At 41.1% G+C, this 23185-nt stretch overlaps 1 protein-coding gene and 1 long non-coding RNA gene across 2 annotated transcripts in view; both read left to right on the forward strand.

Moving 5' to 3' along the window:
* Positions 1–1186: 1186 nt before the first annotated feature.
* LOC146592998 (uncharacterized) lies at positions 1187–4585 on the forward strand. The gene is made up of 2 exons (XR_014896487.1): positions 1187–1371; positions 4236–4585. It is a non-coding gene; the product is annotated as an uncharacterized LOC146592998 (long non-coding RNA).
* A 3033-nt stretch (positions 4586–7618) lies between these two features.
* Positions 7619–23185, forward strand: part of DCDC2 (doublecortin domain containing 2) — a 71358-nt gene continuing 55791 nt past the window's right edge. The window contains exons 1-2 of the mRNA XM_085310103.1: positions 7619–7951; positions 14692–14743. Of these exons, the coding sequence (XP_085166229.1) occupies positions 7659–7951; positions 14692–14743 (345 nt within the window). The 5' untranslated portion in view covers positions 7619–7658. The remainder of the gene's footprint in view (positions 7952–14691; positions 14744–23185) is intronic.

A 23185-nucleotide genomic window follows, 5' to 3' on the forward strand; every position in this document is an offset into this window, starting at 1 on the left:
GCGCTGCGCTGTCGTGGAGCTGGCGGTGCTGGGGCAGCGATCCGTGCCAGCCGTGCCGCGCGAGATCTGCCCGCTCGGCTAAGATTTTACGTCTAAAATACTTTCCTCTCCCTTCCCTTTTTTCCCCGGGGCAGGAGGAGAAGGGAAGCAGAGAGACAGTCCCTTTCCAAAGAACTGAAAAACGGGTCACCTGGGCCCAGCCCTGCGAGCGCTGCTTCGCAGACTTAGTGAGCGAAGTTCCTGGCAGGATTTGGACCGGGAGCATGAAGTCTTCACGATGGCACAAGAAGTTCTTAATCTGCACCCAGTATAGGACCATTCTGCCCTGAGCAAAGRTCATACACTTAAATTAATGTTTTATGCCTCACTTGCCTATCTGAAACAGAGGAACGAGCTGCTGGGTCGAGACTTAATTAGTAGCATACCCRCCTCTGCCATTATATATTGTTTTTAAACTGCAGCTTTTGTGCACAAAAAGGTTAATGCAAATAATAGGAATCTCCTTGTCTTTGCTGGSTTCTGTCAAATCTTATAAATCAGGGTGAAGGTAAAGCTTGGGTTCAAAACAGTGCAGCAAGGTACATTAACAAAATGGGGTTCGTGAGCTCTTGACTATTCCGTGAGGAAACGGAAGCAAAAGAGAAAGTCATTGAGCTGCTACTGAAATGGTTTGTACAGCATGGCTGCCCTAAGAAGAGTGCATAAATCTAACTGGTGACCTGAACGTGGGGTTGAGCTTCCCAAGACAAGGGAGCTGGGGACAAATTCTGCTCTTGGCTGCCCTATAAGCTAAAGGAGCAGACATTGGTGCTTTTTTTTTTTCCCTACGAGTCTTGATTTCGCCACATTTTCTGCAAGTTTGTGCATGTGTATGYATGTATAGATACATAAGTATTCAGAGTGGATTTAGCTGTGTGGAAACAGAAGGTTGGTTTATATGCACTTTGCCAAAGGATAAATGACTTAGAAGGAGGTCACAGAAAAAAGTTTCTTAGTACTTATATACAGTATTTAGTTTTTCAATTTTAGGATGAGCATGCCTGAGGTGCAAATGTTGACCCACTTTTTGCTTGATTAAAAAAAGGTGAAGTCTACTGAAATTATTGTATTTTAGCTTTAGTTTTGGTTAATCACAGCAGGTGGCAGTATGTGCAAGACTAATTTAATACTCTTGGATATTAGGGATACTTGAACAAGACAAAATGTGGAAACACCAGACAGCACAGAAAATAATGCAAGAGAACTGGAAACCAGCATGCACTATTGCTGGCAACTATCTGCAACTTACATCAGTTTTGTATGTTTAGAAGGCAAAAGTTATGGAAGCATCTGAAGAATATCTGCCAGAAATCTACATTGAATAAATTTGCAGTAAGTCATTCCCATACAATGTTTCAGACTCATCAGTAAAAAAGGGAAAAAAGGATACTGGGCTGATCTATATGTTTTCCTTTATCCATCTGTTATCCTGGTTGCTTACACAATAGAAACGTTGGAAGTAAGATGCCATGATTTCACACCAAATATATATTGATGCAAATTTTCCTATGTATGATAGGAGAGGCCATCATACTAATATTGGTACCCTACACAGTTAAAGTTCTGATTGTCTGGAATAGTAGACAATAGCCAAATATTACCTAGATCTTCAGAGGTGAAGACTAGACATTGAGGTGAATTGGCCTACAGCTGGTTATGAAGCATAMGTATATTTTCTGATTTAGTACTGCTGCAGACAAAAGAGATCTAGAGGGATCTAGAACTGTCATCTATTCATTACAGCTCTAAATGCAATGAGCTGCTTGTTGCTGCTGTTGTATTCCCTTCTCATGTATCCTGTATCTCCTGCAATACTAAGCTTTGGGAGCAGTATGGTAGACCCCAAAAATGATGGGTCAAACTCCTTTGTTGTTTGGTGAAAATAACAATAAAAAACCCCAAACTTGACAATACAAATAGAGATGATGGCTATTTTCCATTCAGCCAATATGAAGGGGCAGATCCTGCACAGCTTTGTTTAGTAATTAAATTGCCACCCAAAACAGGTCATTGGTGAGGCTGAATTACGTGAATAGCTATTTCCACTAGCATCTGAATGTCAGTGCAGAGGTGAGGGATTGATCTGATTGCAGCTGGGATAGGTGGAAGAGAAAGAGCACACACACCAAATAAACACAGACATAAAAGAAAAAACTCAAAGAGAAGGGAACCACAGGTATTGTCAGAGAAATCCCTAAATTTCTATACTGAAAAGAAAACTGAGAGAAATTACAGGTAAAATTATGGCAGAAGGAGATACAGAACTGTCAACAAAATTATCTCCCATTGTATGATTTGTTTGATGTTAAAGGAAAACAGGATTTATGCATTTAATCAATCCTGTTTATCAACAAAGATGCATCTGAACCTATTATCTGTTTCTTTTAAAGGAAATGTTTGCAAGAGCCCCATTTTCTTCATGTTAAAAGAGAAAACAGATTAACTATCGAAAATAAGTTTGCTTACAGACAGTAGATTGGTGTCTAGTGGATGAGTGTAGCTGAATAAAAAAACTAGCGCAGAGATAGAAAGAAAAGACTCCATGGAAAATTAAAAATACATAATACTCATATTTAATATAATTCCTTTTACGTGAAAGAATCAAGAACATTCAGCTAGTAATTTAAGATGCCTTGATCAAAGGTAACTACAGTAACACACTGAGAAATCATTGCCTAGAGTAGATGGCTTCACTTTCATGAGTTTGTACAAGACTAGATGAAAGATCTTTTTCACTTCTTTTCCTGCTAAAGCTGACCACGTGGAATTTGTTTCTGCATACAGCATCATTTCATTTTGTAAGCTTTTGACAAAGTCTTTCCCTGTGTCATTATCTCAGCTGTTTCAGGAGTACTAATGGTGTTTGAAGAGACCCATCACCAACAAGTACAGCTGAAACTGCAATGTTTTAATTATTTTTTTTAGCAAAAATATTCCAAGGAATTTTTGGTCTGGAAATTGCGTAAGAAGGTGAAATTGCTCTGACATAGGTTTTAAAATTTATAATTGAACTAGCATTTTATTTCTTCCAGTTACTGCATTTGGGAGTTGAACCAGCCCACATTATATGCATTATATATAATATAAATATTGCAGACAATGCAGACAGTCCAATTACCCCAGAATCACAGCTAGAAATAAAGTGGCTGCTCAGTCTGATTTTTAGATAGGCTGCACAGAGGTTTAATTATTAGGTATGAATTTCAGCACTGTGTGCAACGGAACAAACTGAAATTCATGCTCTATGTTTATCCTTACCCTTTCTGTACATCCTGTTGGTCAATTAATTTCTTCAGGAGTAGGACATGTTCCTGTCTTCACAACCTTATGTTTTTCTATCACTGACTCTTGCCTTCCCATACCCCTTCAACAAGCTGCAAAGTCCTTCCTGGCCCTGGAAAGGCAGAAATCATATGGCACTGTGCTGCAGAAAAAGGAAACCTTTCTGAAGGTTTGTCTGTGTCCTACAGCTCTTTACTCCCATGCGTCCACCTGTGCCGGTGACATGACCTCAGGTCCATCACCTGATCCTGACACATGACCTGACTCACATGGTCTGGTGTATTAACCTCTTGAGAAGGATGAGAGGTCTGACATTACTGAATCAAAAAGAGATTATGTGTTTCTATGYGTTTACCTTAGTCATATCAGTAAGCTCACCAGCTTGGCTTGTTAGTGCTGGGAATGTGCTAGGAGACTGCTTGGAAATGAAACAATAGCAGGGATTAAATGGCAAGCCCTGCAAGGGCTGGGAAAGTAGCAGCAGCTGCCTGAAAGAGCTGGTTCCCACAGGTGAAGGCCCTGATGTAAAGGGCTGACGTCTTTGAGCTTTTCTTAGCTTTCAGAGAACACTAATASTAAAGACATAAGACATGTTGACTTTATAATGTATTGGAAGCACTCTGTTTTTGTTCCTACTGCTGATATTAAATAATACTTTTTTTCTGAAAAARTTGATGTGAAATGATGGGCTCTGAAAGAAGCTGGGCAGTCAGAGTTGCTTTTCAGGGGATAAATTTGAAGGTGCTGCTTTAAGAGTAAGAAAATAAYGAAATTTCACTGCAGCACAGGTAAAGCTAAGAGGGCAGAAATGTGACYAGCTAAATTTGAAGGATGAAGTCTTCAGAGGCACAGCTGTTAGCTGCATAAGGATTAAACTGAGGCTTTTACACTGTGTTCATTTTTTTTTGTTTCAGGAGTCCACATGGAGATGAAATTAAATGTAGCACGGTATGCTTTAGCGACATGCCTGTCCAGTCTGCTACACCAGGAGGCTGACTGCGAGTACGCAGAGACTGTGGGTGAAATTCTGCATTGCAACTCTTAGAAGAATTTGGAATGCACTTGCAGTTTTGGAGAAAGATTTTGCCCACCAGTGCTGGGCTGTTCTAAGGCTAGCAATGCCTGGGCACCATTTAAGGGGTATTTTATTGCTATTCAGAGAAGTGATTGTAACTAGTGTAATCATAYGTGAAGACTAAYRATACTTTGAARTAGCACAAGTGACAAAATGGGTGCRTGAGCAAATAAATATTCAATGGTTTAATTCTATGGCACCCTAAAACTAATTGCCTTTAAATTACATGAGTTACAAAGTCACATACTTACAGTGTGCAGTGTAAAAAAAAAAAGGGGGGGGGGAGAAAAAAAAGTGTAGATAGCCATAAGTGTCCTGAGTCTCCTGATTCTCCTTGAATCTCTGAAGCATCTCTAGCCTGTTGCCATTCTGCTTCAGTATCAGTGCTTGTCAAGGGAGCCCAGAAAGCAACCAGCAACCTCACAGGTCTTTTCTGTCTGCAAGTTATGGGAAATCTTCCTTTACCCATACTCAGAGCTTTGGGGTGTCTTGTCTTAATGTAAGCTGACTGAAGAAGTTAGGTCACYCTATTCTCAGCTTTGTGCCAGATAGAGCAGCCCCCTGAAGGGGAGTTTATGTTCTTGTTAAATTCCTTTTATTGTGCCRGACCATTSTAAAYGGATGTTGCGTTACTGCAAATTAGGCCTAAGATCAACAATGGAGTTAGAATCTGGCAAAAAAGAGCAGATAGTTGATATATCACTACTTGACCATAAAGTAGTATGAAGGTCATCAGCGCTTTTTTTACACATAAGCATATTTTTAATACAAATTTTTCTTGCAGGGTGCAAAAGATCMATGTTAGATAGTACTGAACAGGATGACGGTAAAACACTTGTTTGTCTCCTTCATTAATTAGAACAAGAGCAGCAGCAAGTAGAGAAATTCAACTGTTAACCAATAACAATAGCATATTTGACTTCACTCACCCTGAAAKTGCTCTTTTTGTAATGGTTAACTGCCCTGTTGTAACTCGCAGCAGGGGGGGTGATTTTCCCACCACAGGAGGTAAGATAAAAGGAAAGAAAAATTCCTGCCATGACGTGTTGAAATCAATTTAGAAAAATGATGATTACCATACACATAACAGTTCCAAGTAGGAACATTTAGAGCAGTTTTGGWCATACAACAATCAGTGGGGGAAATAGCCTGTTAAAGAAATTCAGTTTGACTTCAATGCATTTTCTGTTCATTTTTCTGTGAGGTTTTAAGGCTCCTTTTACTCAAGGTGTGGCAAAGGTCCAGTGGAGTCAAAGTCTTTGTATTTCATTATGTAGTTTTCTGGACAGAGCAAAGCAGACAGCATTAGAAAGCATAGCTGAAAGTCATGTCCCAAGCATAGCTGAAGTTTTTTCAAGTAGAATAAAACTTATTCGTTAATCAGAATTTGCTCAGACACAAGAAAAACTCATCTGTTCATTAAGTAAGCCCATAGGATGCATGCAGGCTTGCTTTTTATCATTTTTAGTAATTGAGCAATAACATCTTTGATAATGCAATATCCAAAATTATTTCCCATACTTTGGATAATCTAAAGGTCATCTTTGGCTGAAAATGATCAGGGAAAATGCAGCATCAAGTGGATCATTTGTTCACCAGTAGTTTAAGATGGATATGGTGTCAGACTGATACCATGATTTACTTCTCTGTGAAATATATGGGAATCTTCTGATTATGGTAGAAATTAGATCTAGTCCTTAATATGTATGTTAATTTATTGYTTATACTATTTCATATCAAAATTAACGAATTTGACTTTACATTGTGTTACTTTAATCACAGTATTCTACACTTTTTTCTACTGTTCTTAGATTTCTTTGAGGGGGAGGAATAAATGAAATTATAGCCAGGRATATCCATGTCATTTATCCGGGTATGGTGTATTTTGAACTGCAGCTTGGTGTAAAAGGAGCAAGTCACCTCTGAATCTGATAAACTGAAGTTAACCAGAGAGAAGTGCACGTCTGGGCCAGCTCTGCCGAAGCGATACTCGCTCCTCGGGGGTATCCGACGTGTGCGGCCAAAGAACGGTGGGAGTCCGGGAAAGCCGTTTACCACTTCAGGAATGCAAATAACGAAGTTAAGGGAAGCCACGACACAAAGTCTCAATCACTCTTTTTCTAGGAAGCCCCTTTTACTGAGTGCTGCCGCTGTTACGTCCGGCTGAACGGTTGAGAGGCGTCTGAAAGGCGCGTTGCGTGCTCAAGGTGCCGAGCCCTGCGCTCTGTTCCCGCCGCGCTGCCGGCACCGCCCGCATAACGCTGCTATCCCGGAGGGGCTGGCGGAGCCCGCCGCTGCCGGGCCGACTACTGTATCTCAACTGCGGCTCAACCGGCGGGCGTGCGGCGACCGTTACTGCCCGCTAACGGCGGCTCCCCTGCCGCGCGCGAGGCGGAGCCGCCCCCTCGCGTCGCCGTGGCAACAGCGAGGCCCGCAGCGTTTGGCCCCCCCCACCCCCCCCCCGCGCCGGCCGCGGCCCGCGGGGCAGGGGGAGGCGGGCGGGGGCCCCGGCCCCAGGGGGGGTTGGAGGGGGGGACGAGGAGGAGGTGAAGGAGGAAGAGTGGGGACTTACCCGCCGGTTCCTGCTGTCCCCTGGGCGCCCCGCGCCCTCGCGTCCCTCTCCCAGCCCGCGCTCTCCTCTCTTTTCCTCCCCCAGCAGCGGCCTGGTGAATAATTCAGCMGCGATTTTGTGCTGGCAGGGGCTGAGCCCGTTGGCCTGCCGACAAGGTCTTGCTTGGCTGGGCAAGGGACAGGAGGCGCCGCAGCGGGATAAAGTTCCCAGAGGGAACCAGCGGTGAGAGAGGCAGGCTGCTTTGCCAGACGGCGGCAAAGCCCGAGGATAAAGACCCGGGGAGGTTATGGGTCCCCTGCTGTTCCCGGTGCCTTTTGCTGCTGGTTCAGCWCCGCCGTGCGATGTTTTTCCGTGTGGGTTGGTGCAGTCGGTGCTAACCTCCCCGCGCACCTGGGAGCACCAGGAACCAGTTGCCTAGGAGGAGCCGCTCTGGAGAGGCTGAGCAGTGCCGTAGGGGAAACCCTGGGGTGGCCCTAATCCCTCCCTGCCGCTCCCGGCTCTCTCCTTTCCCTCCTGGAGGTGGGCCCTGGCGTGGGGCCCCGCTGTGGGCGTACATGCCTCACCCCGGGGTGGGCAGTGGCCGAGCGGAGGTGAGAGGGGTGCTCAGGTGGGAACCGTCTCCCGAATAAACAGGTGCTGGTGCTGCCCCACGGTGGCTTTGGCTGCGCACGAGGTCGGAGGCCGCCGAGCATGAGTAGTCYGGGTGCTAAGGGCTCCTGCCTCTCGCAGCCCACGGTGAAGAGCGTGCTGGTGTATCGCAACGGGGACCCGTTCTTCCCGGGGCGCCGCATTGTCGTCAACGAGAAGAAAGTGTCCAACTTCGAGGTCTTCCTGAAAGAGGTGACGGGCGGGGTGAAGGCGCCCTTTGGAGCTGTGCGTAACATCTATACCCCCCGGGGTGGGCATCGCATCCGGCAGCTGGAGGAGCTTCAGAGTGGAGAGCAGTACGTGGCTGGTGGCAGGGAAGCCTTCAAGAAACTCAAGTGAGTTGCTTAGAAGTAACTTAGATAAATGCAACCTGAGTGTCAGTATTTGCTGTTTTGCGCTGCGGCAATGCTTGAGAACCACTATCACAGACCATGACCCTCTTTTTTTAGGCATTGTGCAAGGAGGACTAAAAGTCCTTTTGACAAGGCAGAAAAAGAAAAGATAAAGGTACATATAACAAAAAAGCTGCAACAGAGCTTTGGAGGTGAGCCACAGAAAGGCTGCTGTTGCCATCTGTTACACAGTGCCAGCTCCTTGACATGATACTAACAAAGAAGAAACAGTCCTTTAACCCAAAGGACATACTGCACTGGCATGTTGTTGTGATGCACGTGCTTAACTGAGGGGCAAGTGTTGGTATTTGTACTCAGTGATATTAGGAAGAAAGCTCCAGAAAAGTGGAGTGTTGACAGTTTTGTGGTCCAGTTGATGAGCCTGGAATTTAATTCACAACATTTCCTTTCTTGCTTATTTTTAAAAAACTCTAGAATATTCTACCCAGCTATCTGTGYCTCCATCCAGTCTGTTCATTGCAAGTAGGTATGCAGCCTTTTWAAAATCAGAATGGCTGGGTCTCTTCTGTTAATTAAATGATGACAAATTCCTTTCTTTTCCCTGCCCTGGCACCAAGAATTATGCTGATGCTTTCTCTGTTTTCTGGGGAGTGACTGGGAAAATACTGTAGAGGAGGCTTGGGCTGTTGTGTTTGTTTCCCTGACTCTGAATATGATCAGTAATGATCCTTAATACTGGCAGTGAACTTTACTGTCTTGATTGCCTTATCGTATGTTTCGATCTTTGTGGTGTTTTTTTCCTACAACTGATTAAAAAAGACCTCTCAAAATTAAGAATTCCTTTCTGGGGACCTTTGAAGCCCCCATGATCAAACCTCATTCATTTTAGTGTTGTAAAGTCTACATTCTCCAGGAATGCTAGGTACATTTCAGGATGAAATTCTCTGGATATTGAACAGAATCTCTATCAGCAATCTTACCATTTTTGTCACAGTCTACTTCTAAAGATTTATTGAAGTGTCTCATGCTTAAGTGGCAAAGCTGGGGAGAAAGGTGTATGGCAGGCTAATATAAACCCCTTTCTGTATTCCCTTCCATGTCAAATGCATTGGTCAGCTTCCAAGAAACATCTACTCTACCTTTTGGTATTAAATTCTGTGATTCTGTGAATGGCTTAAAATTGTTAAATAGCTGTCAGCAAATCATGTTTCACCTCCCTAAATGTGTTTTATGTTCACTAGGCAAGCTGAAAGCTAGTAAATGTGTGGCACCAGTATGCACCACRTAGAGAATTGGGCTCTCTGGATTTATTTTTGGTGGGAAAAGGCATTTATTTTTGTGATTTCACATAGAGTTTTATGATTGTTAACACACAACAAAATACCTCAGTATCTGCAGTCTACTAAGAGAATACTTAAAGAAGCAGTGACTTAAAGCACCCGGTAGAAGCAGACTATTTTATATACCGGGTGACAGCGTGCTATAGTCGTGTGCTGGGAGCAAGTCGGAGGCAATGAGCTGCCTGAGATCTTTTTCATTTGTGTATTCTGACTTAAGATTCTTCTCTGTTAGTTTTTATATAGGACTATAAATTTAGGCAATGGTTTTACAAGCATTCTTTTAAGACAGGCTGAAGGGTTTAATGTTGGTCTTGTTCTTACCTAGATTGTAGACAATACACCGAGGGGACACTAGGGAGACTTCTTGGCCAGAAAGGTCAGAAGAAAAGCGAGATTAATTAGGAGGGCTTTCTGGAAGGACTGAGAGTTGAGAAAAAGTGAGAACAAAGAGCATAGGTTTGTGTAGGGTCAGACAGGGATATGGCAGTCACAGCTGAGGGGAACCAAAGCTTCTGTCATAAAAGGACCCTGTCYGGTCTTAGAGCAGCAAAAAGTTTGTAGCTTCTTTTCTGAATTGTTGCAGTGATGCTCATTAGACGCGTTCATTGCCGTGGTGCACTAAGTGAAGGTGAACTTTGGAATGAAGACGTGTGGCACTGATGAATGCGAGTGTAATGATATGGAGGGAGCATGGAAGCAAAAGCAGAAACTGAAGGTGTCATCATTCTGTTTCAAATGGTGCATTTGTTTCTTCACAGACACCTGAGACTGAAAACTGACCATTTTTCTTCCTTATCCTTGGAGAATTCAAGATTTAACTGTTTTCACTTACAGGACATGAATCTTAGTCATTCCAAGCYGTCAATTTTAATGTCAGGAGGCGTATAATTCTGAGGACACATAGTCAATATAAACTGCTGAAATATTTAATTTAAAAAATGAAAATAAAATAGCATTTGAAAAATTCTGTTTTTGGAAAAATAAGTAGGAACTTTGAAAGAAGAATGATTAAGCCAATATRGGAAATTTTCACAAAATACAACAAACTTCGCAGCTTGTTTTGTCATTTACAGGTACACTAAGTGAGTACAAGCTGGTTTTCGCATGTGTACAAGCAGGGAGGTTTGAGATCTTGTACTTACTGCAGTTATCAATGATAGTGCGTGTTCAGGCCTTCCACTTCTGTGGAGTTCTGCAGAAACTGTGAAAGCTTGAGATGTTCGTGGTTTTGAAGGATTTGAAGGATTAGCATATTTTTCAGCATGCTACTCTACCCTTCTTCCTTTGCCCTTTTACCTTGTATCTGTGCCTATTAATTCGTGGTAGACTGTCTTCACTACAGCAGTATCTGTTCAGATACTGCTGCAGTTTTATCACTGGCTTGGATAGCCGTTATGTAGAAGTATTTCCACTTTCCTTACAAGTGGGAATAATCTCTTAAAGTTAGTGGTCTGTGACTTTTTGAGTATCCTTATCCCGAGATAAGCCTTCAGTCCTGTTTGAACCTTTTGGATTTGTGGACCAATGAAATTTGTCAAGTGAACACCCAGACCTCTATATAAGGAATTTAAGCCTTTGATTATAGATTTGCTTTTCTTGGTCACTTTCTCTTAGAAAGTTCTCTTAGAAGTAATGTGGAGAGGCCCACAGAACAAGGACCACAGGTCAACAACCATTGGTATATGCTGTTGGAACTTTCCTCCCAAGGAATTTATTTCTTTTTAGTCTTGTCAGCTATAAGGCTTTTGCTTTTTGGTCTCAAGGGAATTTACTCTTCTTTGCATGGAGAAGATGCAACAATTTTTTTTGTTTGTTTGCTTGTTTTTCTTTTTTGAACATGAAACTTGGATGGTTTGCTGTGAAACTTTGGCCACTTAGATCAACCTTTTCCAAAGCTTTGCTGTCCACTTTCAAGCATTGCCTGGAAGCCGTTTATATCTTACTGTTCCAACACTTTGAAGCCTTGAAATCCTTGTGGACATTCCTTGTGGCCATCACTGGGGCCATGTGGGTTTGTTGGTAAATGGTCACTATTCAAACATCACTTCCTCCAAGCTCAAGAACGATGCATCCCCATGAGTAAGAAGTGCAGCAAAAGGGGCAGGAGACCTGCATGGRTGAGCAAGGAGCTCTTGGCCAAGATCAGACAGAGGAAGAAAGTACACAGAATGTGGAAGAGGGGACAGGCTACGTGGGAGAATTACAGGAATGCAGTCAGAGTATGTAGAGATGTGATGAGGAAGGCYGAGGCCCATTTGGAATGGAGTCTGGCGAGGTATGTCAAGGACAACAGGAAGGGCTTCTTCAAATACATCAGCAGCAAGAGGAGGACTAGGGAAAATGTGGGCCCACTACTGAAAGGGGCAGGGGCCCTGGTGACAAGRGATACAGAGAAGGCAGAATTACTGAATGCCTTCTTTACTTCAGTCTTCACTGCTAAGGGCAGCCCTCATGAATCCCGGAGCCTGGACGTGAGGGAGAAAGTCTGGAGAAGGGAAGACTTTCCTTTGGTTGAGGAGGATAGGATTAGAGACCTCCTGGGCAGGCTAGACATGCACAAATCCACAGGCCCAGATGGGATGCACCCACAGGTACTGAGGGAGCTAGCAGATGTTGTTGCCAAGCTGCTCTCTGTGATCTTTGAAAGGTCCTGGAGAGCTGGAGAGGTGCCTGAGGACTGGAAGAAAGCCAATGTCCCTCCAGTCTTSAAGAASGGCAAGAAGGAAGACCCAGGCAACTACAGGCCAGTCAGCCTCACCTGCGTCCCTGGAAAGATGATGGAACAACTCATTCCGGATGTCATCTCCAGGCATGTGGAGGAAAAGAAGGTGATCAGGAGTAGCCAGCATGGATTCAGCAAGGGGAAATCATGCTTAACCAATCTGATAGCCTTCTCTGCTGGAATGACTGGCTGGGTAGATGAGGGGAGAGCAGTGGATGTTGTGTACCCTTGATTTCAGCAAGGCTTTTGACACTGTCTTCCATAGCATCCTCCTAGAGAAGCTCAGGAAGTGTGGGTTAGATGAGTGGACAGAGAGGTGGATTGAGAACTGGCTGAAAGGCAGAGCTCAGAGGGTTGTCATCAGTGGTGTGGAGTCCAGTTGGAGACCTGTGGCTAGTGGCGTCCCCCAGGGCTCAGTAGTGGGTCCCATCCTGTTCAACTTCTTCATCAGTGACCTGGATGAGGTGACAGAGTGCCTCCWCAGCAAGTCTGCTGATGATCCCAAGCTGGGAGGAGTGGCTGACACACCAGAGGACTGTGCTGCCATTCAGAGAGACCTGTACAGGCTGGAGAGTTGGGCAGAGAGGAACCTCATGAAGTTTAACAAGGGCAAGTGCAGGGTCCTGCACCTAGGCAGAAATAACCCTAGGCACCAGTCCAAGCTGGGGGCTGACCTGCTGGAGAGCAGCTCTGCAGAGAAGGACCTGGGAACGCTGGTGGATGACAAGTTGACCAAGAGCCAGCAATGTGCCCTTKTGGCCAGGAAGGCCAATGGTSTCCTGGGGTGCATTAGGAAGAGTGTTGCCAGCAGGTGGAGGGAGGTGATCCTGCCCCTCCCCTCATCCCCGGGGAGGCCTCATCTCGAGTACTGTGTCCAGTTCTGAGCTCCCCAGTGCAAGAGAGACATGGAGCTACTGGAGAGAGTMCAGCAYAGGGCKACGARGATGATCAGAGGGCTGGAGCACCTGCCCTCTGAGGAACGGCTGCGAGAGCTGGGCCTCTTCAGCCTGGGGAAGAGAAGACTGAGGGGGGATCTTATCAATGTGTACAAGTACCTGAAGGGAGGGTGTCAAGGGGACAGGGACAAACTCTTTTCAGTTGCCCCATGTGACAGGACAAGAGGCAATGGGCAGAAATTGAAGCACAGGAAGTTCCGCCTGAACGTGAAGGGGAATTGTGAGAGTGATGGAGCCCTGGGACAGGTTGCCCAGAGAGGCTGTGGAGTCTCCTTCTCTGGAGATCTTCAAGGTCCGCCTGGATGCAGCCCTGTCTAACATGCTCTAGGTGACCCTGCTGAGCAGGGAGGTTGGACTAGCTGATCTCCAGAGGTCCCTTCAAACCTTACTGGTTCTATGATTCTATGATTCTATTTCTTCAAAGAATGAATGATGCTTTTTCTTTTCTGTTTTCTTTTTTCTTCTTCTTTTTTTTTTTTTNTTTTTTTTTTTTGTCTTGCTTCTGTACTTTGATTCAGGTCTCACAAATTTAAACTTCTGTCAGGCAGAAGAGTTTCTTATGGCAGGCAGGTCTTACTTCAGTCATTAACTACAGTCATTGCTGGAGGACTGCAGGTGTCTTCTGGGCTCCAAAGTCTTTTGGTAAGCCTGCAGTGGTGCTTACCATCAGATACAGGAGAAGAATCTCAGATAGGGTTATTKAGCCTTAAAAGCCTGCCAAAGCATCTGTGGTGTCTCATTGAAAATGGGAGTGGGGAGAACCTATAATAAATACTGACCACTTACCACTGAATTCAGTACTTCTGGTATAAAATAGATGGTCTGGCCATTTTTGTGCTTCTGTTTGGCTTTTGGCAGGAGGTGCTAAAAGGTGCTGCTGTACAGAGATGTAACTGCCCGTTAAGGGGTCTCCTCCAACAGCAGTGATAGCACTGAGATCCAGAAACATCTCAAGGTGCCTGCACCTGTTGAGAGCTGGCATTCATGAGCAGGCTGACTGTCGTGGCTTTCAGAGTGACAACAAGGGAACAGAGTCAGTTCAGTCTRGGTATCTGCATGATTGTCTGCAATAACGATTGTTTGCTTGGCAGTTTGTAGGTCACTTGTTCTTGTCCAGTCAAGGCTTGCGTTTTGCTTATTCATAAAAGAAAGTAACTGTGAAGATGACGTTGTTACATCAAAGCTATGAGAAGCCAGAACATAGAGTTTTCAGATGTGTCTAAGTCATGTTGAAACACAGRTGGTGGAGATCCTTTTGAAAAAATAAGCCAATGCCGCTGCTTAGCCATGGGTATGGAGGAAGGCTTTAAATATATCAGAGGCTTATGGTGAGAAGCTAAGAGGCAAGATAATGACCTTGAAAGCTCTGTTAAGTTGATATTGTCCTGAGATTTATTGATCTACCTCAGTAGTACATGAGCTTCTTCCTGCGAGCTGGGTTACTGAGGGTCGGTTCTAGTCACCAGAGACTTCAAGTCAGATGGTTAGTTCTCCCTCATTTTTTGTATAAGTCCAGGGAGCTAACTTGCAGATATATAATAGAATAACACTCATTTATTAAAATCTTTAGTTAAGCACTATTTATGTTATTTTGAGGCATGATGAATTTTCAAAGCTTCAAGTGGCAAAAGAAATAGTATGAAATATTTATGTTGTGCAAGTTACGTGCTTCTGTAAATATTTAATACTGTTTTCCTTCCACAGCTATTTGGATATAGGAGAAACAAAGAAAAAACCTGCAGAGGTCAATAATGAGGTAAGATGTCTGAAATGTTTAAAGAATAAGCCTACTGTTAATACTAGTGACATCTCTACATTTATGCCTGAAATTCTTGGATTTTTTATTTATTATGTTCAGAAATGATAAAATTATCTAGTATTCTGAACGTAGTATTTCAGTGATTATAACTCTGATTGTTCTGAATTTGAACTATTTTTCTTAATCTCAGCTTTCTGAATTGCCATATCCAATAATAAACTTTCCATAAAGAAAATCTTATGGTGTTGTCATTGGAGATGTTCATAAACCTAAAGGGTCTTTTTCATGCAGAAAAAAATACGATGGAAATGAAAAGCACAATTTTARGTAGAGAAATTTGGGAATTTTGGACAATGAAATTTTCTTCAAAACTTGGTATTCTCTCTAGAGAAAAGATATTTTTGTTTGAGTAACTTGGTTATTCATTTGCAAGCACAAAAATGCTTTTTTCCTGTGAAATCTGGTGTTGGTTGAAAACTTCTAACGAGTCTTAGTTCATAATCCTTCAAATTCACATCTTTCAGAAAAGCTAATATCTGTTTTTATGTGGGACATACAACTCTGTATTATTTTTACAGTTTTATTCTGTATAGAAATAGATATGATGTATTGCAAATCTTTGCCAATAAGCTTCTACCTGACAAAAAGTGCCATCTCACAGATTTTTTTCTTTCCTTTTGGTTTGTGCTCTCATGTCATATTTCCAGCAATTTAATGGTTTGTGTAATAATGTCTGAAGGATGTAGACATATTAAAAGACCCTCAAAACTGAATAGGCTTTGTGCTATAATGACATCTGCTGTGATACTCTGATACCTTGTATTCTGAGGCTGTAAAATATGACACAAGCAGTGACTGATAAAGTTTGTCATAGCTTTCTAACATGTTTTTTTTTTTGTTTTTGTTTTTTTAAATGAGCACCATCCACAGGAAGATCAAATTCAACAGGAAGTCTGAGATTTGATTTGCTCTTACAAGTACCAATTGAGCTTACTGTAAAATTGATTATTTTTCTGTTTGTTTGTGTATGCACTTGGCTAGAACATTGTAGGAGATAGTTTTGTTGTTTTGTGTAGCTATTCATGTCTGTTGTTTTGGGTCTTTTTCACAAAGGAAAGAAAACAATTTTGAAAACTAAGAAAAAATAATTAAACACTGATGAGGCAGGAGGSTTATACTCCATTGCTGAAGTGTATTTAAAATAGAGCAACATACTTGCACATATACGCTGTCTAAGCTTTCCCATATCTTTTATCCRTATTTTCGATTTTTGTCCTCCATCATTTTCTTATTCCAGTCCTGAGTGTCCTCTGATCAAAATTTGTAAATCTTTCTTAAACTAGTTATTGTGATGTTGCAAGGTGAGCAGAGATTTGAGTAATTCATCTCAGCTTAAATTGTGATCTAAATAAGAGATTATAATTACTTCTGAGATAAAAGGTCTGTATACTATCACTGTTGCATTTACCTGGACTTTCCATTCATAAGGCAGAGTTCTGAACYCCCCAAAATGGTCTTTACTGTTTTTCTGTACATCTGAATATTATATTTTATGCTAAAATAATGTCTGGGTTAAAAAGGAAGTAATTCTTGCATATCCAGGAGAGGGAAAAGGGAACATGAGAAAGTTTGTTTCTGATTGTCTCTGAAAATGTGGTGGATTGCATTCACTGCAATGTACAATTCCCTTTATTAAAATTGTGTAGTGGGACTAATTCCRTATGCACTTTTCAGCAAAGATGGTTGTCTTCATGGTAGGCTCCTAACCAAATACTCTGATGCTATCAATGTTACAGGGCTTGCTACATTAGGGACAGTTTTGAGGCTGATGATTTTGCTGCAAATCCTTAGAAGATTCTCAATATAATAGAAATTCAATAGAGAGGAATTGGGAAGTGGTAGTAGTTGTTTTCTTTACTTACAATTGCATGTTTGGTAAGAGAAATTTCTGTAATTCGCTCCTGGAATATACAATTGCTCATTGTATATTATTTTAACATTTTTAGCAGTCTCAGAGCTTTGAAGTAAACCACGATTCAGCTTTTTCTGTGCCATTTGGCTTATGTTTGCAAACTCCACAGACTTTGTGGAGTGTTTAACTGCTCATGTTGATTTATTTGGGAGGAGGAGTCCTAAAAATGAAATGATACCTAGTAAAAGGTGTTCATCTGGGCATATGAAGAACACGATTTTCATGCCCTAATCATTTATTTCTATGAATGAACTTTCAAGGGTTTGGTGATAGAAGTTTAATGTCTAAATACATTTATGTTAAAATRGTTTGAGAGAACAAGATCTGTTTTTACCCTTTTCTTTTTTTTTTAAGCTTCACTCCTCATCCTGAAATGAAAAAGCTACATACCTGTTAAGATTAGGGAGGGCAGCAATATTGCTACATTTTTATTCTCTTTGATTCTGTTGGATTTACATCAGCAAATACAAAATTATGTTTTTTCATTGAGCCTTGAAGGCATCTTTGCTAGCCCACAAAGATGTTTTGCTTCCATCAGGTATTATTTTAAAATGTATTTCAGAAATAAAACCTTCCATGTTTGTTTCATTAGAAGAAGAAAAAAATCCGTGCATGTCTGAATGACAACATTGCAAAAGAAAAAAAGAAATGTATAGTTCAGTCCTGCAAGCACAGCCATGTGTAGTCTTAAAGACACAAATTGACTTATTAGCTTCAGCAGGAAGAGTAACATGAAATTATGCATGTACAGARAAATTTGTGGATCACATCTGAGTTCCTAGTATTATGAAAGGCTGAGTGAGGTGAGGAGGGAAGAAAGGGAACAATTACTTGGTTAATTATTTGTCTCACTTTAGTTTGGTGAGCTCCTTGTCAGAGCAAAGAGTTCTGTGCTAAATACTGAACAAAAAGCCTAGTGGTGGTCTCACAGACCTCATCAGGCTACTGTCAGTGTGCTTTGAGACGGGTCTTTGCTGGACTGCTTCCTCTTCTCTTTGTGCTGATGCCGAAGTATTAACCTGTTCTTCCTAAAGACGTCCGCCGCTTCGTTTTGCCCAAACATATTTCAAACAAAATAAAATTGGTCAGGGCTCCCTGGCTCTTTGGATACTTGGGCATCTGCATGATTTCAGCTGTGCTGCAGCTAATCTGAGCCTTGGACAGCAATGACTGTTCATAAAGCTGCTCCTTAGGATGGCCCGCCTCCCCTCTCGTCTGGCCACTGCTTGGGTCCCACAGGAAGTTGATCTTTCTCTGAACATGTCTGTAAGAACGGGCAATCCCAGAATAAATGACCTTGTGCCCCAGTATTCCTGAATGTTAGTAGTACACTCAGGATTGATACAGGGCTTTTCTGTTGCCCGGGGAGGAGGTGGTCTTGAAGCTATTAGCGCTGGCTTGCCCCAGGCCAAGCTTTGGAGGCATGTGGGTCCTGGCTTGGTGGTAACAATAATTTTGATGTTCTGTATCTGCATAGTGCTATTTATCAAGGATCTGATAGCTTTAAATAGATAGCACAGAAACAGTGTTTGAGAAATTCACAGTCAGTGGTTAAAGTCGTCATACTTATGCATAAGGGAACAAATTCTGGTTTTATGAAGTACACTTAATTTGGCATTTCCTACCTACTGAGGTTTTCTCAGTGTTAAGTTTTTCTCCAGTATAACAATTGCAAAAATCTTTTCTGAGTCTGATTAATGAAGAGAGAGGCAAAAGGAAGCAAAACATATGCAGTAACTGTCTGTAGATACACTGTGTATCTGTATGCAGCTGTAGGTTTTCCTTTGTGTTAGTTCAACTGCCAAATGTTTGACATCTGCTTTTGGGAGTGCTTTAATGTTGTTCTTTGAAGGCAGCATCTCAATTACTTTAAATTTGTATGTAAGTCTTGTGTCAGACTAACACAGGAAAGAATTCATTTTGGAGATACGATGTGAATATAGTGACCTACATTCAGAATGAAGAGTAGGTGAAAAAATACAAAGCACGAGTTTCTTACTAAACTCCTCTCACTTTTCTCATGGAATGACAAAATGAAGTAAGTGATCATCAGAATTTTTTGTTCTCTTCTTTACTGAAATCTATATCTGCAAGTCTGATTTTGCAAGGAAAGTATTCCTGAGCAAAAAGCAAGAAATTTAAGAAATATTTTTTGTTTCATGGATTCTGAGAACTAGTCTAAAATCATTCTTTAGTGTCTATGACGCTAGTAAGATAGTAAGTAAATAAGATGAAAAGATCTAACATTTGGGGAGAGAGTCTATCCCTGACAAAAGGAGCGTTCATTATCTCTGTTATACCTTGGTTCAAATTTAGCTGGGGCTTTGCAATACCATGTTCCTGCACCCATAATGTGCACTTTGCCTTGCCTGACACACTTGGTGCCAACAATAACTCACAGCTAGTAAGGATGTGTGTTCTCTACAAATAACAAGAGGAGCTTTGGGGAAGCCTTGGTCGAGAGGGTCTTAATGTAATTTAAGTATGGTGTTACAATGCTGCAATTAATAAAATATATAATATTGTATCATTCATTAAGCTTTATACATTCATTAAACATTATAAATTCATTAAACATTACACATCTCTCCAATGTAGAGATGGAACATGCAAACTGTTGTGATTGTCTGTAAGAAGGGTCAGTGGTGGAATGGTTTGGGGAGATGCATTACTTCTGTCTCAAAAGGTTTGTAGATGAGAATCTCTACTGCTAATACACCATTGTAGTGTCAGTAGTTGATCTGGGCTCTCTTCAGTGAAAGATGGATCAGGTGGAAGGAGTAAATTACCTGTTCCCCAAGAGTAGTGTCAGCATGCCAGCATTGTGACAATGCCCTATGTTAAGTAAGAAATCTTGCACTTCTTTTTTCTAGTGTTATCAACTGCACGTAACAGTTCAATGTCAAAGGCTTTTCTTTTAGAAATAAATGTAATTATAAAAATAGTTGAAATATGACAATAATAACAATCCTGTTATAATCTTGCAAAATAATTGTAGTCTTGGCTTACAATTCTGACCATCAGTCAGAACTGGATCTTTTAAAAAAATACTATTAAAAAAGCCTGTRGTCATCATGCTACTCATATCATAAATTATGAGGTGGTCTTGAACTAAATCATCTCACAGTATTTCTAATATCAATAATAGATTTTTTTTAAATCCAGTTTCTGGATTTTAAAGTCTAATAATTCAYTGGTCTAAGGACCTTAAGTGACTAAAATAAATGGGCCAAACGTTCAGCTAATGGATAACAGCTGTTTTATACACTTCATGGGAATTCACCAATCTACCCCAGCTATGGACTTGAACTAATAGTCCGAGTTTGTTTTGTGACATACTGCTGGAAAGCCCTGTTCTTCTGAGTGAAGTTTTCTATATAGAGCAGTGTAGTATAGAATGATGAATAAGGGAGGACCACAATGACATCTTACTACAGTGTTGTATAGTTTATGATGGAAGCAAAACACATGACAACGATACTGAGCATTTTCTAAATGTTTCTAAGAAGCAGGAATTTCAGTAGTGTCTCTTCATTTGATGTCTGTAGTTCATAATTGTCAGTGGTCATTGACTTTGGTAGGCTTTGAACCAGTCCTAGGTCAGGGAAGGAGGTGGGATGCTGCTGAGTTTGCAAAAATACTAATGGTAATTGTGGTGCTTTAGCAGTCACTGGCTTTCAATGACAGTTTGATGCTTTGACACCATTTTTGYCTTTGTAGATCTTCCTCAGAATATCATACTTATGCATATGAAAAAGAGAATAGTTAGAGAAAATTGGTAATTGTGCATAAAAAATAAGGGATTTTGTAATGGGAAAGCCTTCAAGATCCTTTTCACTTCAGAGCATCAATCTGCGATTCGTTTGTAATTTCATATTAACTTCTGTTTTTCATTCCCTGATTTCTGAGCTACTCTTTGATGCAGTAACATTTGTGCAATTACCARGCACATAAAGGCTATCGCCTGTTGTGTGCTGCTAGGACTGGCTGAAGTTTGAAGCCACATCACTGTCTCCTCTAACTTCAGCCTCTGCAATGTGTATTGGGAACCTCCTTGCCTGTTTGTATGCTACACTCTTCAGCACTAGCAGCAGTAGCAGTTTGGGAAAAGCCCTTAGACCAGAGTAGTGTGCCACTTGGCAGATTTTCACTGTGCTGCAAATTCGCTGAACTGAAAGTGTGTGGGAGGGAAGCTGATGGTGAGAAAGATGAGCTGCAGGTAATGAAGAGGGAGAAAGAAAAGAAATAAGGCAATGAGCACCAGTGGGAAAGAGACAKGCTGAGTGTATGAGCAAATTTTATCTAGTCTAAGCTTTTTACTGGCATGGTAATACTCATCTTTCCCTTCTGTTTTGCTGTTTAGCCCAGCAGACAAGTGCTGACATGTTTTCTGGCTGTAGCATTRCGGTTCTGCATGGAAGGCTGAAGCAAGCTGCTTAGGAAAAGCCTGATTTTTCATTTCCTGTTTTGTGGCCTCTGCAACAAGCTAACCCCCCAGACCATGTCACATCCCTTCTTAGTGTACACTTTTGGGGGGAAGAGTAAGTAAGGGTGGAGAGTAAGTTCAGATTTCTGTCTGCTGCCTTTATCAACCAGAGACAGTAGTAAGGATAGAAGAGGACACTTGTCCCAAAATCATGAGAATTGTATGCCAGTCTCAGCAGATGGCCAGCCAGGCTCTAGGCTGTTTTAAATCCTCTGGTAGATCTCTCACCCCTTACACTGCAACAACATGTCTTTTTTTGTTGTTTGTTTCTTTCTTCCCCCCCCCCTTTTTTTTTTTTTTTTAACTGTTATGTTCCTTGATAGGGAAAGTAGTWAAAATATTTCAACCTAACCCAAGCTAAAGTTTTGGTACAAAATTCTCAGATACATATCTGTCCTTCACTTCTTGCTACATCTAAGCTTCTTGTTTTGAAAAGGACATCCCTTTTATAGCGAAAGTGATCTGCAAGTACAAATGCATTTTAAATGATGTGCTTAAGTAATCTAACAAATCTCTTGAGGAAGTATGGACCAGCATAGTTACCATTTGTTTATTGTAAGATTATTTGTTTGTAAAAAGTACTGAACACTGTTTTGCAAGTGTGATATGTAAAGTATGGACATTTGTATTTCTTTAGGCACTATCTGTGATCTAGATGGTCTCTCCCTGGAGACTCGAGAAGATTTCAGTATCATTTATGACAATTATTTCTTCTATCAGCATCCATTAAGTGCATCTTTGTTGCAAGGCAGTGGGGTCTCTCTTCATCTGCAGATAGTGATATGATTGGATTAATTTGTATAAGTTGAATTTTAAACTTTAGAATGTTGCCTCAGTTTCTCAAATAATTGTAATATATGTGTTGGATACATTATGCATACCTTGTCCTTAGCATGCTTGCATGCAAATATATTTCCAAATATATTTTTTATGAAAAATCCCAGTATTCACAATCATTGTGTTTATTTCAAACCTAGTTTTTACCTTGTCCAGCAAATAACATTCATGCCTAATYATGAGAAAATTCACATTTTTTTAGTGAGTGAACTATTGAGTCACTTAAACTTTCATCTTTCAGTTAGAAATTGTTCATTCATATTTTCTCTGTTGAAGAYATAATTTTGTGAGGGCAAGGAAGTACCTGATGGTATCTTAGAAGTGATCTCACTGTGTGCAAATAACAGCCATTGGGTTCCAAAGCGATCTAATTTTCCCAGAAGCAAGATTTTCCTAAGAATCAGAAACAAATAAAAAAATGTGTGCTACCCAAAAAAATACTGTACACAAAATAATGGTCCATCTGGAAATTAAATATATATAAAGCTTCCCTTTGTATTCCTGTGCCAATATACCACATAAAAACCCTCTTGTTACTCCATGTCTGACCAACTTGATTTCTTTTATTGTTTGTCTCAGAGACTAAATAAAGAATTGTTAATTTTCTGATACTGAATATACTTGATTCTACTGCGGATGTATTATATGGAATAAGATTATCAAAGTATAAGGGTTAAAAAAATGTGATATACATCCTTAGTCTCCCAAGCAACATCTTTAATAGGTAAATTTTGTATGGTACTGTTTGGTATTTAGTATCCTGGTAACATAATTGGCACAACAAGACATACAAAACAGTTACTCTTCCCGAGTGTTCATAATGTAATGGGAGGATTCAGAGGAGAATTGACCAGACATCCAGTTAAAACATAAGCTCTGTCTTTTTTTTCCACTTGGGACTATGAATTCATAGAATTGCTGTTTGTATAATTGTGTATATCTGAATTGTATAAATCTGACTATTTTAGTGAGGAGTTTGTGTACAGATGGATTTAGTGGATTTTGGAGCAACAGAAAGATTTGTAGAGGCTTTGGCTTAGGCCCCTGGAGATTTCTTGGTCTGTTTTGAGTTTGATATAAAACTTGGAAGTCAGTTTCTTCCTCATAATTAACATCATGACTGCCTGTTCTTCTTCTTCTTCTT

The sequence above is a fragment of the Rhea americana genome, unplaced genomic scaffold, assembly GCF_003343005.1.
Source record: "Rhea americana isolate MKP2758 unplaced genomic scaffold, rheAme1 scaffold_31, whole genome shotgun sequence".
NCBI lineage: Eukaryota > Metazoa > Chordata > Aves > Rheiformes > Rheidae > Rhea > Rhea americana.